This window comes from Orcinus orca, chromosome 3, assembly GCF_937001465.1.
Source record: "Orcinus orca chromosome 3, mOrcOrc1.1, whole genome shotgun sequence".
Lineage (NCBI taxonomy): Eukaryota > Metazoa > Chordata > Mammalia > Artiodactyla > Delphinidae > Orcinus > Orcinus orca.
In genome coordinates, this window is record NC_064561.1 from 146,817,607 (window position 1) to 146,836,680 (window position 19,074).

General features: G+C 35.2%; 1 protein-coding gene across 3 annotated transcripts in view; it reads right to left on the bottom strand.

Moving 5' to 3' along the window:
- Positions 1-19,074, bottom strand: part of PARP8 (poly(ADP-ribose) polymerase family member 8) — a 182,530-nt gene that overhangs the window by 32,834 nt on the left and 130,622 nt on the right. For all 3 annotated transcript variants that reach the window (XM_004265941.4, XM_049708408.1, XM_012531662.3), the window contains 5 exons: positions 16,549-16,674; positions 15,470-16,034; positions 13,795-13,845; positions 13,594-13,689; positions 2,491-2,583 (listed from right to left, as the gene is read on the bottom strand). In XM_004265941.4, coding sequence (XP_004265989.1) covers positions 2,491-2,583; positions 13,594-13,689; positions 13,795-13,845; positions 15,470-16,034; positions 16,549-16,674 — 931 coding nt within the window. The remainder of the gene's footprint in view (positions 1-2,490; positions 2,584-13,593; positions 13,690-13,794; positions 13,846-15,469; positions 16,035-16,548; positions 16,675-19,074) is intronic.

Below are 19,074 nucleotides of genomic sequence, written 5' to 3' on the forward strand. Positions count from 1 at the left end.
ATGTTCTTGCAACCTCCAGAGCTCCTCAGAGCACCATTAGGAATTCAGGAGTCAACTGATGCAACAAGGCTACAGAGATACAGTTTTTATTTAGAAAAGGAATCCATTTCCATGTAATCTCCAGAATTATAACCAGAATATTGGGGTATCTCCTTTAAAGTGGTGAAAAGAATATTCCGCATTGACTTTGGAGTAGAATCACTAAATTCTCTGAGATTTTTGGATACTGATCTTTAGAGTTGAATCACTGAATTGATCTGATCGAGTATTTGTGCCTTGTTACTATCATTATATAATCCAAAAGTAATTTCACTTTAAGAACCATTATTTTTAGAGATGTATCTATAGTAAGAGGGGAAAAAGCACCTATTATTCTTTCAACCTAGCCTACTGTTAATATGTTAGTTTTCCTTCTAATCAATTATTCCTTATTTCTAGGCTTTACTTCCTTCCCTTTTCAAATTGTATGCAGGATACTTTACTTCCAGTAAAATGCATAAATATTAACTATACTACTTGAAAAATTATACATATATATATACACACATATATCCATGTAAATATACGTGTATGTGCATATGTACACTCATACACACACCTGTGTAAAGTTTATTTTTACATAGCTATAAATAGCATATATTAAAGTACCTTTTTTTGAGCAAAATTAGTTTCAAGGGATGAGAAAAATGTTACCATTTTTAAAAAGAGATAAAGACTCACCATGGACAGATACATTTGAGAAACCCTCTAAGTATAGGCTAGTCATTTTCTTCAGTTTTAGGGATTCTCAGAGCTTTTAGTATGCAAATTTGTGCACATTGGGTATAGGGGCAATATTAAGCTGCATTTTTTAAATTTATTTTAATCATGGAATCATTTTTCACATCGCATATGATCAATGTTCTGTTTGCATTATTTTCATTTATAACTCATTACATCACAAATATGGTCCTTAAAATTTCATCAAGTGGATGCATCTCAGTCTAGGTAATCAGTGAAATAACGAGGTTAAGGGAGTCTAAATCCATGAGGCATGGGCTGTCTGTGTTAACTGTTGTATCTTAGTCTAGTGTACTGCCTGTTACATAGCAGGCATTTGATACTTACTATAAGAATGACCAGATGTCTGTTGCGTGATCATTCTTTCCGCCCATCTTTGTGAATTTTACACAATTCTTTTACATGTAGCTTCCTTTGATTTTTAGTGAGACTAAGTATTTTCTCATGTTTCTTTACTAACTATAGGTCCATATTTGTGAATTGTGCATTCATTTCCTCTGTTAATTTGTGATGATCTTCATGTTTTTGGTCTCAATTTTTATGAGCTTCTATGTAATTAAGTTTGTAGCAAAACACACTTTTTCATAAGTGTGTTAGCTCTTAGCGTTCACTATTTTTTCAAGTAAAAACTGTGAAGTATGTATGGACTCAGATCTGTTGATATTTTTCTTCATGATTTTTTGTATCTGCATAAATGCATGAAACTGAGGCCCTACCTAGGCTGTGCACACTTAATTCAACCCTCCTCTAGTGTGGGTGTAATACTTTTAAACAAAACTATTCTTTAAGCCATTTGGAATTTGTTTTTGCACACAGCATAAAGAGATAACCTGCTTCCCCCCCATGTTGTAGGTCATTTGTTCCCACCTTCACTAAACCATTTTTATTTTACAATACAATGTGATACCGCCTTTAATATGTATTAAATGTATTTATAACTTGACCTATTTTGGGGATAATCTGACTTTCTACTCTTTGCCAGTACTATATTTTTTCAAAATATCATAGGATTACATAATATGGTTTTGTATTTGGTTGGTCTAGCCTCACTTAATTAACACTCATTATTTTTTGTTTTCTGTAACTTTTTTCTCATCTATTTATTAGTATTTCAGTCAGGTTCCATAAATGAACAAAAACTAGTTGAAATTTTAATGACATTGCATGAAGTAATAAATTTTGGCATCTTTACAACAGATTTTTTTCCTTTCCAGAAACATGGGATGCTTCTCTACTTTCAAGCTGTTTCTTTGTTTTTATATTTTCCTTCCTATGTCATAAACATTGCTATTGTAAAATTGAATGCTCTCTTTTTATTACATGTTCTGTCCATTATCTTTTCACCTAAGTTTTAAAAATAAATTGGCTTCCATTTTATGGCACTATAACTTTACAAATAAACATTACATAATGCAAGTGCAAGGGTTTCAGTATCTCAATTTCACCATATAAGAAATAAACGTAATTATTTTTCAAACAATTAAAGTTGGTTTAACTTCTCCTCTTGGCAATTGCAAAAGGACAAAAAACACACATTAGATAAAGCTGGCAAAACTTAGTTTCTATCTAGAAATATCAAATGCTGGTTTGCTTTCTTAATCTATCAAGAAACTATCAAAAATTCATCCCAAAGAAAGGTAAAGTTAGCTAGTGGATCAGAATAAATTTTTCAAATAAAAATATAGAATAGTTAGTATCACATGTTACTACCTGAGCTCCAGTTGCTATTTCATCAGCAGCTTCATTCATTACTCCCAGGGTTTGAAAAGCAAATACACACAGCTCTCGTTCACACACAGTAGGCTACAAAAGAAAAGGGAATCAATTCAACATTTTTTCCCCATCCTCCAATTCCTAAATTAAATGTATGACATTCTTCATAATAAATAGAAAATGCAAAGTTTTAGAATATTAAAAAGAAATATTATTTACAATAGCCTAGATGTGGAAGCTACCTAAGTGCCCAATGACAGATGAATGGATAAAGATGTGGTATATGTATAAATACAATGGAATATTACTCAGCCATAAAAAAGAACGAAATATTGCCATTTGTGAGAACATGGATGGACCTCGAGGGCATTAGGCTAACTGAAATAAATCAAACAGAGAAAGACAAATACTGTATGATTTCACTTACATGCATCTAAAAAAAGAAACAAATGAACAAACATAACAAAATATAAACAGAGTCATAGATACAGAGAACAAACAGGTGGCTGCCAGAAGGGAGGTAGGTGGTAGGATGAGAGAAATAGGTGAGAGAGATTAGGAGGTACAAACTTCCAGTTACCAAATAAATGAGTCACAGGGATGAAATGTAGAGTGTGGGGAAGGTAGTCAGTAATAATGCAGTATCTTTGTACGGTGACAGATGGTAACTAGACTTATCATGGTGATCATTTTGTAATGTATAGAAATTTCAAATCACTATGTTGTGCACAAGGAACTAAGGAAGTGTTGTATGTAAGTCAATTATACTTCAAAAACAAACAAATTCGTAGTAAAAGAAATCAGATTTGCCGTTACCAGAGGTGGAGGGGTGGGGGGAAGGGGAATTGGAGGAAGGTGGTCAAAAGGTACAAACTTCCAATTATAAGATAAATAACTACTAGGAATATAATGTACAACATAATTAATATAATTAACACTGGTGTATATGAAAGTTAAGAGAGTAAGTCATAAGAGTTCTCATCACAAGGAAAATATACTTTTGTTATTTTATTTTCCATTAATATGAGATGATGCATATTCACTAACTTATTGTAGTAATCATTTCATGATGCATGTAAGACAAATCATTGTGCTGTACACCTTAAACTTGTACAGTGCTGTATGTCACTTATATCTCAATAAAACTGGATGGGGGAAAAGGGAAGAAATATCACTTTAAAGAATTAAATTTCTAAATTTAGGTAACAATTAGTAAATAATCATTTATTGATACAGAGTCACAAATATGATTAAAAAATTCATTTTAGTTAGTTTTAGGCACTTGCACTTGGAATGATTTAGCAATAGGTGAAAATATCCTTTAATTGGAAAATCCACCTCGCCTGCTTAATACACATTTGCACATGAGATGCACTAAAAAAAAAGCAGATACCTAAGCTGCTGATATACTAATTAACCACAAAGCTGTGTAAAACAAATATAAAAAGGAGAATTCCATTTCTTCCTAGGTAATTTTCTCTGGAAGAAATAGCATGACTCTGCTTACTTGCTACCCAGCTCTTGAAAGATTGGTTTTGTTGGAAAGACTTTTGACTTCAATAACCTCCTGGAGTCAACAGCACTGAAATATACACTCTGCAATTGCTTTGGAAGAGCTCTCATCTTTCAAATCTGATGCAGTGTCATCTGTCTGATTTATCTTATCTCCCAAGTTACATTGCATTAGGTAGCTGATGAGGCCTAACACGATGCAGCCTGTGGTGCCCGGCACAGCAGACAGCCGCATTTGTTAGGGCCATTGCTCCTATGTTCACTCATTTCAGAGGATAGTTTCATCTACTGCTTAACTAGTGGGGAAGGATGGCCCCATTCTGAGCATCCTCTGTGTTCAGAATAGGCCCACATGGTAGCTTTGCAGACAAAAAGCAGGACCAATCACACAAAGATTTCTGATTGACATTCCCCAAAGAGAATCTTCAAAACAAATAAATTGATATATTTCCTTTGTCAGCCTTAAGAGGACAGTTTGATTCTATTTCAGAAACATCAGGGAAAACTACCTATGATAGGAAACTAATTGGAAAAATTTCTTCATCCAGCCTCAAGCGATACATACTGCTGCATATATTTGGATATACTTAGAGCAGACCGTTCAATTTCTACTACTTTTACTTTACCATTTAACGTATTCTTAATCTATTTTTTCATGTGTATGTGCATGTATGTTTCCTCCTCAACTTCCCCCGCTGACATTGGGTTGTTTCTTTTGTTTACTTTAGGGGAGCATGGTATGGTCTGAAATAATAACATCAACCATTTTATTGCATATTTACTATAGTGTCAAACACTGTATTGGTGTCTGAGGATAGTGAAACTATACACAAACAAGAACTCGGGGAACATAAACCTTGGAAATCATAAAGGGCCATAGGAATTAATATGCGTACTCTACCAGACACCCAAAGTTCACTGAGGAAGTGAACAGAGACACAGAAGGCACTTCGTTTTTGATAATACTACTGCCAAATAACTTTTTTATGACTAAAATCCATCAATCCCAAAGCTGAACATCAGGATAAGGCTCATTTACTATATATGAGTAATGATTGGTTTTTACTTTTTTATTTGAACCCTGGATAATTAATTATACTTACTTTGTGATCATCCTAAAATATATGTATGTATGTATGTGTGTTCACACACATATTCAGGGAATATAAGTAGAAACTACCATTTTGGAACCAAATTGTTGCCTTATGCAATATAAATGAAAATGAAATAAAATATTCTGCTAAACTAGATTGGAAGATAATTTTTTTGGAAGATAATTATTTGAAATTTGAATATTCTATCACCACACTTTGTAGCCAATCCTAGGTATTCATGTGCCACCCTGACTTTGTCTCAAATGATTTTTTACCAATTTCACCCAGACCTCCTGGTCTTTATCTTGGCTAACAGATGAGCAACAACAGTTCAATGTTTTCTCCTGAATTACTATTTCATCCCGCTGCCACATCTGTTTATACTCAAACCTCTAAATCTCCAAATTACATGGACTTACCAGCTGACCCATTATTTTAAAAAATAAACCTACGTTCTTAATGTAAAGCTATGGATTAATTACTTTATAGACACTCCTCTTCTTTCCCGCATTTTTTTTCACTGAAAAGTGGACTTTCTTCCCATACTCAAATTTGTAAGGCTGATTTCTAGGAATATCCTGTTACTGCAACTGTTTGAAGAAGGAAATCAGGTACGATAGAAAACTTGCTTTTGGCAGGGAGAAAAGAAAGTTTGTTATCATACTGAAAAATCTGAAGTAGAACTACACATTACATTCTTATAAAAATAATTTTATCTTTCTTTTTTTTATTTGGTAAGGAAAGTGTTATATTATGAATTTCTTTGATTATTCGTGGAATAACCTTTTTAGACATGTTCATTAGCATTTGGAATTTCCTCTTATAACGGTTCTTTTCTTTTAACATCTTTATTGGAGTATAACTGCTTTACAATGGTGTGTTAGTTTCTGCTTTATAACAAAGGGAATCAGCTATACATATACATATATGCCCATATCTCCTCCCTCTTGCATCTCCCTCCCACCCTTCCTATCCCACCCCTCTAGGTGGACACAAAGCACGGAGCTGATCTCCCTGTGCTATGCAGCTGCTTCCCACTAGCTATCTATTTTACATTTGGTAGTGTATATATGTCCATGCCACTCTCTCACTTCGTCCCAGCTTACCCTTCCTCCTCCCTCTGTCCTCAAGTCCATTCTCTATGTCTGTGTCTTTATTCCTGTCCTGCCCCTAGGTTCTTTAGAACCATTTTTTTTTTTTAGATTCCATATATATGTGTTAGCATACAGTATTTGTTTTTCTCTTTCTGACTTACTTCACTCTGTATGACAGACTCTAGGTCCATTCACCTCACTACAAATAACTCAATTTCGTTTCTTTTAATGGCTGAGTGATATTCCATTGTATATATGTGCCACGTCTTCTTCATTCATTCGTCTGTCAATGGACACTTAGGTTGCTTCCATGTCCTGGCTATTGTAAAGAGAGCTGCAATGAACATTGTGGTACATGACTCTTTTTGAATTATGGTTTTCTCAGGGTATATGCCCAGTAATGGGACTGCTGGGTCGTATGGTAGTTCTATTTTTAGGTTTTTAAGGAACCTCCATACTGTTCTCCATAGTGGCAGTATCAATTTACATTCCCACCAACAGTGCAAGAGGGTTCCCTCTTCTCCACACCCTCTCCAGCATATAGGTTGTAGTTTTTTTTTTTTTTTTTTTTGCGGTACGCAGGCCTCCCACTGTTGTGGCCTCTCCCGTTGCGGAGCACAGGCTCCGGACGCGCAGGCTCAGCGGCCATGGCTCACGGGCCTAGCCGCTCCGCGGCATGTGGGATCTTCCTGGACTGGGTCACGAACCCATGTCCCCTGCATTGGCAGGCGGACTCTCGACCACTGCACCACCAGGGAAGCCCTGTAGATTTTTTTGATGATGGCCATTCTGACTGGTGTGAGGTGATATACCTCGTTGTAGTTTTGATTTGCATTTCTCTAATGATTAATGATGTTGAGCATCCTTTCATGTGTTTGTTGGCAATCTGTATACCTTCTTTGGAGAAATGTCTATTTAGGTCTTCTGCCCATTTCTGGATTGGGTTGTTTGTTTTTTTGATATTGAGCTGCTTGTAAATTTTGCAGATTAATTCTTTGTCAGTTGCTTCATTTGCAAATATTTTCTCCCATTCTGAGGGTTGTCTTTTCATCTTGTTTATGTTTTCCTTTTCATTAGGTACCATTTGTTTACTTTTGTTTTTATTTCCATTTCTCTAGGAGGTGTGTCAAAAAGGATCTTGCTGTGATTTATGTCATAGAGTGTTCTGCCTATGTTTCTTCCTTTCTTTTTAAAATAGCAACTATAGAGGTAGCAATATTGTGAATAATTTATGTACTATTTAACACCATACTAAGTAAATGCCAGTGAATTTTTAAAGTAACAATGTTATATCAATCATTTTTTACTTGAACATTCTATAGAGTATTCAAGATATAAATGAGTTTAATTTTGATATAACAATTTGCCAACTAGTTTTTGTAGATCACTGACCCTCTCCCATGTTTATCCACATTTTATTTGAGAGGAGTTCAAAATGTCAACACAAGATGGCGTACTAAAAGAAAGTTCTCAAATTGTAAGTAATCAAGATTAGATGTCTCACAGAAAGCACATCCTATTCAAGGAAAGAAACTGATTCATTTTTCCTTAATAAAATATGCAGTTATACTGTAATTAGCATTCTCCCACCTTGAGCCAACTTCCAGCCAATACCGTGCTCCCAACAAATTCTGCTATAACTATATCATTTGCACAGAAAACTCCAGCATCAATTCAAAGTAAAATGTAGTCATTGAATAGCTATCGCTAGATAAGTGAAATTGTGTGTTTTATTAAACATACTTTAATGCAAAGTATGTATGCCTAAATATCACCCAAAATGTACATTATTTACTAATTCGAGTTTACAATAAATCTATTAGTTTCAATTTATAAAATATTATCTATTCTTAAGGTTATACTATTACATTGCCTTCAAAAAATTAGTCCCTATAATGTAAACTGCAAAACCATGGCAATTCCCTCCTGCCATTACACATAACATACATAATATATCTGCAATATAATATTCATTATGCACCATTTAAAAACATGGGGAACTTCATATGTCCCTAAGTTAAGATTCATTTTAGAAATTTTTAAGCTAAGATGAATACATTTTTAATTTTATTTGAATCAAAGCAATTTAAATGTGAGCAGTAAAAACATGTTTCAAAAAAATGGCTTTAAGCCCTAAAGAATATTTTAGAACCTAACTGCACTTTAGAAACTTTGTGTTTTCAATGAATTTAAATTACTTCCTACTGAAAATAGAAATGACACAACTCAAGAGAATCTAGCTATGTATTTATATATAGCACAGTGTAGGTGAGTGGTTTTCAAACCTTTTTTTGCCATGGTCTTTTTTTTCAAACAAAATATTTCATGTAAGCCCAATATATAAAACAGATAAAAGTGGATACTGTTCCAGTTGGAGCATATGTGCACAGTTCAGTTCTCCTAGCTATAAAACAGGGATAAAATCAGATCTAGTTCACCAGGTTGATAAAAGGACTAAGTGAGAAAGAGAACCAAGTGAGATATGGTTTATAAAATCTCCTTGAGGTATACAGAGCCGTTTAAATATTAACAGTATTAGGTAACCTGGATAAGCTGTCTCTTCTACTTGTTTTAACCCAATGTATATACAAAAATTAGTGTTTAATAAGAATTTTCATTGAAGCATATCATGAAGTGGTATTTTTATTTTCATACCCGCAGTTTATCAAAATTCTTAATTTGTTGCTACACTATGTCTTGCTAAAAAAGAAATGAACAATGTAAATACAACTTCATAATTTAAAAACAAGTGTTGAAAACATATGAGAATAATTAAGAATATCTACTGGAAACACAAAACCTATATGCCTTTAATTCTCTGTGTTTCCAGTTTTATAGTCAGTACTTTGGGTGCTTTTCATGGTTCGGAAGACAGACACATTTGGGGTAGGGAAAGATTTACTGTCCATTAAGAAAGACAGATCCACAATAAAATAGGATCAGGCCTGGTTAGTCCCCACTATACATGGTGATCCCTATTGCCCGATAAAACTAAAGTTGTTTGAACATTAAAACCAATTTCTGTTCAATTTGGATGTAAAAATAATTATATTTTTGAACTGAAAGTTTTTTGGCATAATTATTCAGTTTAGCCTTTATTTCAGAACTTGAAATGTTAACTTCTACAAAATGCATTGAGGGGGAGCAGGGAGAAAATAGCCTAGGCTTTTTCATTCATTCTTTAACATCAGACCTAAATACAAGAAGACCTACCCGTTTTCCTCAAGGTAAAATGGGACATACCCAGGTTGACCCACACACTCAGTTTCCAAAAAAATGGTCATGGGAGTGCCTTATACTGTGACCAAATTATAGCTGGGTATTGTTAATTTTCACTTTGAAAATAAGAACCTTAGTTACAAACATTTGTCTATGGTCCACGGCCAAGACTGGACCACAAAATTATTAGACTCGCAGGTTTCTCTGACCTTGCTTTAGTAGGAAAGAGCATTATTCTCAAGAGGTGACAGTAGCATCTCAGGCCTGATAATCCAGAGCAAGTAATGTGGGACATTTTCACACAGCAGGAGAAGAAAAGGAAATCGTAATTCCCACATCACATACTGATGTGAGAAACAGGAAAGTCTGTTAACCAGGGACACAGCGAATGAGCCTCCAGTATCACTGACAAAGTTCCAACTTTGTAGGGACACTAAGCCACACAACCACGAGTGGTTTTTTCCAACAGGATTCAGCAGCTCACGTACAGGGTTCAGAGAAGACAAACACCTGCATTGACCCAAGAACTGGGTGTTTAATGTGACACTAACAAAAAGACAAGGGCACTAGGAACTTATAGGCTGATAAAAGCAGTGGCGATTTTGGCAGTAAATCCTTGTTTTCTTGTTTTGCGAACACACTTGAAGACCAAAATCAACATTTTAAAGCATCTCCAAGACAGTCTAGCGCATTAACACTAGCTGATTCCAAAACGTAGAGAACCAGGGGTTTGGTTTTCTGATCACAATGCAGACTGTACTGCCGAACTGCAATTCTGGGACTCTGAACAAGCCTCCTGATATTGTGAGTTTTAAGCAGATCCACAGCACTACATGTCAGGACTCACACCTGAGAGTGATATTTATAACCTTTATAAACAAAAGAGAAAATCAGAGCATTGTGGTATTTCTAAATAAGTAGTTCTTCATGTTGCAAAAGTGTGACATGCTTACCTAGACCTCTGAGTAAAGTGGCAGAATAGGAAAGGAGTAAAATTTTAGGACTTTTGGAAAATAGGGGTAAAAGGGGACTTAGGTTATTTAAAAAACAATCAGGCTTGAAGAAAGGAGACAAAATATAAGAAACAATTTGAATTTTGACAGAGAAAGATCTAACAAACGTAATAAACATTAGGCAGAAAAATCTATGGAAATCGAGTTTTATCTAACCTATTCAATCACCCTATGGGGCTATGACTTATCCTCTTTATAGCTCGAGGATTTACTGCAGTTTTTAATGTATTATATGGGCTGAATATTGTATTTGTAATAATTGTTATACCTTATTGAAATTATACACTATGTACATTATTGAAATTATAGTAAAACATATCGCGATGTAAATATAAGAAAGAGAGAGAAAAAATGAATATATACCTGATTTAGGTGAAGGAGGTAGTTTTGTTTACTTTTCTTCCTTTGACTATGAGATGTTTCTCTATTTTCATTTCCTGATCTGATTTCATATGTCACTTATCTTACTATTTAAGAAACCAAAGTAAGTTTTCTGATTTCCTTAGATAACAGTCTGAATTGAAGCAACATAAAACCACCTGATAACTAGCTATATTTATTTAGAAAACGTTTTCTCTCTTGTTTACAAAAGCATTTCCATTTCTAGAAAGAGACAGCAAACTTCATTGGTGCAGAAAGATAAAGTAAAACAGAACTTGAAGCAAGGCAAAGAGAATACTAACATCAACTATGATATTTCTATCACCTATTATAGGAATGAACTGACAGCAATTAAACCGTAAAGAGCAAACTCCCAACAATATGTGTGGTAAATTTCCAGGACATAAAAGTAGTTAATTCAAGCACATGAGTCAAGAGTAGCATCACGATTAAGAACCGTGGCCTTGGTGCCATTCTGCCAGGGTTTGAATCCTGTCCCTATTACTTACAAGCAGTGTGACCTTAAAAAAATTACGGTTTCCCTCATCTATAGAGCAGGGACAGTATTAATACCTGCCTAATAGGGTTATTTTGAGGATTAAATAAGATAATCCATATAAGGCACTTCAAAAACATGATTACGTAAAAAGCGTTCAAAAAGCTTATGCCATTAATAACATTACTATTATCTACGGCAAGGAAAATGTCATTGCCATGGATCAAGAAATAAATCAAGAGCCACAGATGCACAACCACAAAGTGAAAACAGGCCTCCTTACTGGGATAAACTGACACGGTTAAAGGGTCCTCTCTCCTCTCATCGTAACTATACATTTCCGTGTATTGACTCAAAATAACAATCTTGCACAAATATTTAATAAATTCTGATTTAGTTAAGTTGGGTTTCGGAATAACAATATATCTCTTTGAGAGGAATAACTGACTGTCAAAAAATAGCATATGGAAAAAAAATAGCTTATGGGTGGCAAGAAAAAACTCTTTTATGTGTTTCCCATAAACAAATAAAATGAAACAAATATATCATAAAGCCTGAGTCGTTATGGTCATAAATGGATATTATATATGTTTTTTAAAGTATAAATCCTGAAATACAAAAAATTTCTAATAAAAGTACCTATTTCAAGGCTTTGCAATTCATCTTTTCAAACATATATTCCTAAGGACAGGACAAATCTCTCTTAAAAAGTGCAACAGAATCTAGTATGGTGCGTTATACTCATAAAGCCTTCAATAAATGTTTGTGATGCATTTTTGAAGTCAGACAAAATCAGGTTCAAAGTTCAGCTTCCACTCATATAGCTGGGTGATGCTAAATAAATCGGCTAATCTCTTTGAATCTTAACCGCCTTATTTGCACCATGGGCACAAAAATACCTACCTAAACCACAGAGTTTTGTGAAAATCAAATAAAGAAGCAGTATGCAAAATGTCTATACAGGGTGCCTGGCACACAGTGCTCAAGTCATCTGCAAACAGATTGCTTTAGTTTTTCCTGTCCAATATGGATACATTCTATTATTCTTCTCTTCTTAATTGCCTGGCTAGAACCTCCAGTACAATGTTGATTAGAAGTGGCAACAGCATCAAAAAGAATAAACTACTTAAAGATAAATTTATCCAAGGATGTGCAAGACTTGAACACTGATACTAAAAAAACAGTGTAAAAAGAAATTTTTAAAGATCTAGATAAATGGAAGGATACCCTGCATTCGTGGATTGGAAGGATTAATATTAAGATGGCAATACTTCCCAAATTGACTGACAGACCCAAAGCAAACCCTATCAAAATTCCATCTGCCTTTTTGGCAGATGAGCTGACCCTAGAATTCATATGGAAATGCAAGGGATCCAAACAGTGAAAGCAATATTATAAAAAAAAAGTTGGAGGACTCACACTTCTTCATTTCAAACTCACTACAAAGCTACAGTTAGTCAAGACAGTATAGTACAGGTATAAGGACTGACATGCGAATCAGTGGAGTAAAATTAAGAGTTGACCAGTAAATCAAAACATCTATGGTCAAATCATTTTCAACAAGAGAGACAAGATCATTTAATTAGGGAAGAAGAGTCTTTTCAACAAATGGTGCTTAGACAACTAGATATCTACATGCAGTAGAATGAATCTGGACAACAACCTCACACCATAAGCAAAAATTAACTCAAAAAGGATCAATGTCTTAAATGTAAGATATAAACTCTTTGAAGGAAATAATTGGATAATAATTCCAATTATCCAATTGAGATATAGGATATTGGATAAATCTCCCCCAAAATACCACTTATACTTTGATTCTTATTTCCATACTCAATAATGCCACAAATGTGTTAGTGAGTTGGCATTTTTTCGAAATCTTTACTCTAATTCTCCAGATTCTACTACATACCTCTTCTAACTGGAACAATGACTACCGTCTACTCTCTGTATTAACTATCTTTAAATTGTGCTTTTTTGAAAAAAGTGTTTACAAGTTTACATATATATACATATCGATATGGATGGATATAGAGATAGATGAATAGACAATGAAGTGATAAATAAGCACATGTGAGAAATAAGAAACATTTTGCTAATATGAAACAGCTTGATCTCTCACAGACTCCTTCAGAAATAGTGACTCATTTGTCAAAATTATGACTTTGTGTATTACGTAATTGGCTCAATAGAGAGTATTTACTGTAAATGCAGTTATTTACTTATTTATTCTTATATCTTAACCCTCTTCATTTATATTCTAAACTGCCATTCCACTAATGAGAACTTACCCTAAGCATGGGGCCATTTTGAAACACATGTGGCTCGTCACAAACCACACAGTATTCATTCAACACAGGGATCCGCTGTTCAGCAAACTCAATCGTCTGAATGAGACAATAAAGAGAAAGAATGAAGTCAAGTTCATGAAGGATTTGAAAACCCACTAAAGGCTAAACTATTTCTACAACGGATGGAGGCTTGGCTCATACCTGCACTAGGAAGCCACGGTCTCGTATTGGAATACATTTGGCACCATTTGGCTATAAAGAGCAAAGGAGAAGAAAATAATTTTTTAATTAGGAAAATATATAAGTTACAGCCTTTTACTTTTGCAACAGTGAATACAGATGTGATCTAAGATCACCTGTAATGTGAATTAAATCACTGATTATGACATCGAGATTTTAGAATTTAGTATAATGCCCTTTCCTCCATTACTATTACAATCTTTGTTTAAACTAAATGAGCAGCATTCTTAATTTCTGATCTTCTAATAAAAATGAGTGGCATCTTTAAATGATCACAAAAACTCGTTGCCTCTATTACTCATCACTGATTGCTCCCACTTCCTCATTTAGATTATTTCAATCTCATTTTACAATCAGATAGAATTATTTCTCCAAGGACGTACTAGACAGCTGCTGTAAGGGGTACAATACTAAACTACTGTATTAGGCTTAACCATACAGGAGGACATTAAGACATATTCTTTTACAGAATATCCGAAATTATCTTTCTTAGGTGAAACTAACCATGGGAAACTTTCTACTATGTAACTCTGACATAATTACTTTTCTATATGTCTTTAATACTTAGTTTTGAGAAGAAATGGGCTTTGGGGATATCCACCTAAAATTACCAACATACTCATATACATTTTCTTAACACAAATAAAATTTCATGGTATAATTTACAATGTAATTTTAGAAATAAATCTATACAAGAGCACCACAACTTTCTGAAAATGTATCTTATTTTTTTTCAGTTTCATCTATTGCTTGGTATATCTGTATTAATAGTTGAAGAGTTAAATACGTTCCTCCCTAACACACACAAACACAAATTTACTAAAAGCAAACAAAACTTTTTGTCAATTCTTTTATGTAATTAATATACATAAGATAGGTCTGTTTCTTTATCTGAAACTGGCTATAATGCTGATTACTCTAGAGGTAAACTTTGTGTAAGACTGACTCCCAATAAATACCACCCAAAGTACTTAAGCTTTAATACAGTCACCTCCCAGGCCCATCTCCCCATGCAAAACAGCTTCAGGACAAAGTGACTTCAGTTTCATAAAGTAGACACTGAGAGCAGCTTTAAGTGAGGCTCCGGGATACAGCTGTAACTGTTACTTCTCTCCACAAGTTCATGGGCAAAGTTGTCCTCTTATATACAATAGGAAGGACACCACTCTTAATTATTGGAAATAAATAAATAAAATAAAACATCAACAATTTTTATTCTAAAAAAAAAAATTATCAGACAAACTCTGAGCTCCACTACTTTTGTGAGAAAACCAGAGATTAGATAAACCTACTTAATAAAACATTAAAAATGCTATGCTTGCTTAAAAGGACAGGCTTTGTGAATCCAATGGACTTCCTTCCATTTTTAGTAGCATTCATTCCCGTGACAGGACTCTGGACTAGACCTCAAATTGACAGCCACATTTATTTTTTCAGAATCAAAACGAACATTCCAGTACCAGTTGCAAATGTCTGGTATGCAAAATAACATCCAAAAGAAAAAAATTGTAAATTTTAAAAAACAAAAACAAAACTGTGCTTCTTTCCTCTCCCAGCTCTTACAAAACAAACTAACAAAACCCTCTACTGCCCCTTAGCTGACATTTAAGAACTCAAGATGAAAATGTGTACGCACAGCAGGCTGGGAAGATGAAGATGATGATGGTGTTAAGATACCAATGAGCCCTGAGGTAAGAGAGAGCCTCCGGCCCTCTGCGCTGGGTTCCTTGAAAAGCTCCGTTTTGGATGACTTGGGGGCACTGGAGTAAGACTTGCTGAGCAACTTGTGATTCTTGAGTCCATATAATTCTTCCATTCTGAGGTTACTGGAATAAGACCTGCTTAGCAGTTTGTGAGGCTTCAGGCTGGCGTTGTGCTCACAGCGCGGGTCTCCAGAACAAGAGCGAGTCAAGAGTTTGTGCGACTTGAGAGCGAGGCAGTCCTCCTGCTTGACGGCTGCAGGGCAGGGACGGTTCAAGAGCTTGTGTGACTTAATGGTCGTCACCGCCTGCTCAGCCCGGGGGTCGCTGGACAGCGAGCGACCGAAGGTCCTGTGTGGCTTCGGGGCGCACACGTCCTCCGTCTTGACTGTGCTGGAACAAGTCCTCCGCAGCAGCTTATGCGTCTTGGAGATCCCGTCTTGCTCCGATTTCAGTTTGGATTTGCTTTTTCCACAACCAGGGGGAGGATAACTTGGCGACCTTCAAAATGCAACAATTAACAGGGCAAATCGTGAGTGCAACAGACCATGGAGAACACTTGTCGGGCTCAATCAACTCAACTCTGTTACAAATACCATGTCTTTTTAATCCAGCTTATCCAGCCAAAATGGAAACCAAATATGTATGGAAAGATCACGGGGACTGAAGTCTATGTTTCCTGGAAAGCAAAAAGGGTTTGTCCAGTTTGTTTTTCCCTCCTACCTATCCCAGAGCCCTGTGAAGGACTAATTTTGGTAGGGAAAACTCTATGTGATTAGAAACCAAACAATGTAACTTTAGTAAATTTAACCCATGTAAAGGAAACACAAACTCAAAACATAGAAATGAGTATCCGTGTTTTTTGATGGAATGGATGTAACTTGGTCTGTTCTTTAAAGTCATAAAGAAAATAAACAGATGCCAACACTGTAGCAAGAATGCTTTGAATTAAATAAGCATGGAATATCACAGGTGCAGCGTTTAGTAAGACGATGGAAAGACGTCTGTTACCCACCTGCGCAAGGTAGAAAACAGATGCAGGGGAGACTTCACTTTCTTCTCTGACAGCTTCTTATTGTGCAGGCAACTAGATTTTTCTTTGCTCTGTTTCCACTGCTGTGTAACAAATGTCTGCATGATTCTGTCAAACCAAAGGGAAGTTTGTTATCACAGTTCCAAGGTCATTTAATATCAGATTTCTGTATGGATTATGTAGAGAATGCATTTATCAAAGGAAAATAAATGCACGGTAATTAGGCGGAGTTTAATTTTGAACCATACGAGATGTCTTCTTGTGTAGGAAAGCATCCTATAGAAAATTTCTATGATTTTACTGTGTTACGATTAATAATTAATTAATTACTGTGACATAATTAAAAATACAAACGATTAAGAAGTTGATAAAAGAATAAGGATATAAGGAGATTTATAAGGACGGCCTTTAGGATCAACACCTTTAGCTGAGGTGGCAAGAGAAAAGCCTGAATTATTTTGTTGGTGCTAGCAACACAGGTTTTAAAAAATGTTTTGTTAGTAATTATGATCTATTAAGATAAAGTAAAGTTCTTTTCCTTCTCCTTGATTTGCTTATGTATTTTTCTTCATGAGAAGGAAAACAAAATGAAAGTACAAAATCGTAAACAAAAATAAGCCATGCAAAATTGACTCTATGGAGAATTAGGAGGTCAGCAAGTTTTACGTTCAGCACAGCCGCCATTCACTTTAAAATGTGCTGGTTTTTTAAAAGATGGTGAGCCTCTAAGAATTTTTAGTTCCTATCCTAAGGCAGGAATTTGGTAACTTCTGATCTCAATATTTTCTAAGTCAAGACCATGGCATCACTGTTTTGTGATAAAGAATTCTAGAACGTCAAAGGTGGATTTAAGAAAGACACAGCCTTGTTTTCTGAGAAGGGTCTCAGGCTGTGACAGCTTCTCTGGATCCCATCCCTCCAGTGACAATGGAGGAGGGTCCCTTAAGGCTGATACTTAAGTAGAGGCAAAATTTTACAATTAAACATTGTGCGCAGTAAATTAAACACTTTGATTTTCTTTCCCAAGTCAATTCAGCAGGTCCTGCTTTCCTGCTCTTTTCAGTTGTTTCTAACACAGATTGCTTTTGTACCAGGAAGATGGTACCAATATCTACTATTTACAATACAGCAGGGTGTGAAAGAGGAAATTTATATACAGATTTTTTTTCTCCTTCCACACATTTCACAAGTATGGTGAGGAAATGAAATCTGTCCAAGTTAGCCTGGATTGTAAGCAGAGCTGTAACACCTATGTTATCCAACACGGAGAGACCTATGTTAACGTATGTTATTCAAAAGGGGCAGCTGTGACTCTTAGCACTAGGCCAATTATTATTTTCTTGAGATCCTTCAGGTCTCACCACATTAACTCAGATCGCCAGAAACTACATCACTCAGACTAACTACCCCAAACTTTAGTGAGCTAGCTTAGATGAATTCAGAGGAAACGTGCAATTATTTGCGGTCTTTTTAGCTGTAGAGGTAGTGAGGAAGAAGGGGGTAAAGCTGCAGTCAGTGATGCATGATTCCAAATTTGCAGTAAATTCTCCCTAGAGCTCAGGATGAGGGAAAGTTCTTATTTTCCACTTAATCTTTGAAGGTTTTTTTCTCCCAAGATTTCATCAAGATTTAAATGTAACAGTAATACTAAGGTCATCATTCTCCCTTGTACTTAACCTGAAATCTCCAGTGACACCACCCTTTGTACCAAGCAGATTCAGATTCTTTTCCTCCTATGAAAAATTGCCATTCCTGTGTACCACTCCCTAAGAAACCAAGCAAGTGCTTCTCTGATTCTTGACAGGCTAACTGGAACAAAAAATAACAAGTAAAAGAGCTAAAATTGTTCCCACTTTCATATTACATTAGCGTTCTAAAGTGTGACTTCAACATCTAAAACTAGTAATTCTTAAACTTGCACACCCAAATCCCTACATGTTCTTGGATTCGAAAGGGAGGAATTAACTACCTCCTATAAGAAATTCAATATAGTGTTTCATTTCAACTGTGATCTGAAATATACACATGAGCACATTTGGTATAATGACCACCCCCTTATAATAGAGAGCCACTGAGAGATTTCAGTGCTCACACTGGTGTTTGAGTTTGTGCTGTCACTAAGAAGAACTACTATAATTGCCATTGGCTGATGATAAAAGAAGGGAAAAAGACTTCAAGGTAAATTATACATTCACATCAACTGAAGACCGGATGAGGTCACAGCCAGCTATGTGAACAAAGCTTCCAGGGTAGTTCAGAAGAGAAAGGGAATACACGTGGGTAACATGATGATCTTCTACATGCTGAAATGGGCACTATAGTAGTCAGTACTGTGTTCAAACTGTGGTGGTGAAATAGCTTCAGCGAAATGACACCACCCATCAAATTAAATTAGTATATTAATTTGAAATTTGAATGTTTCATTTTGATTTGCACATCAGTTATAAATTGAATTTTGTGTTATAAATGTGAACTCAACATATGAAGAATTTACACCATTCTTTATGT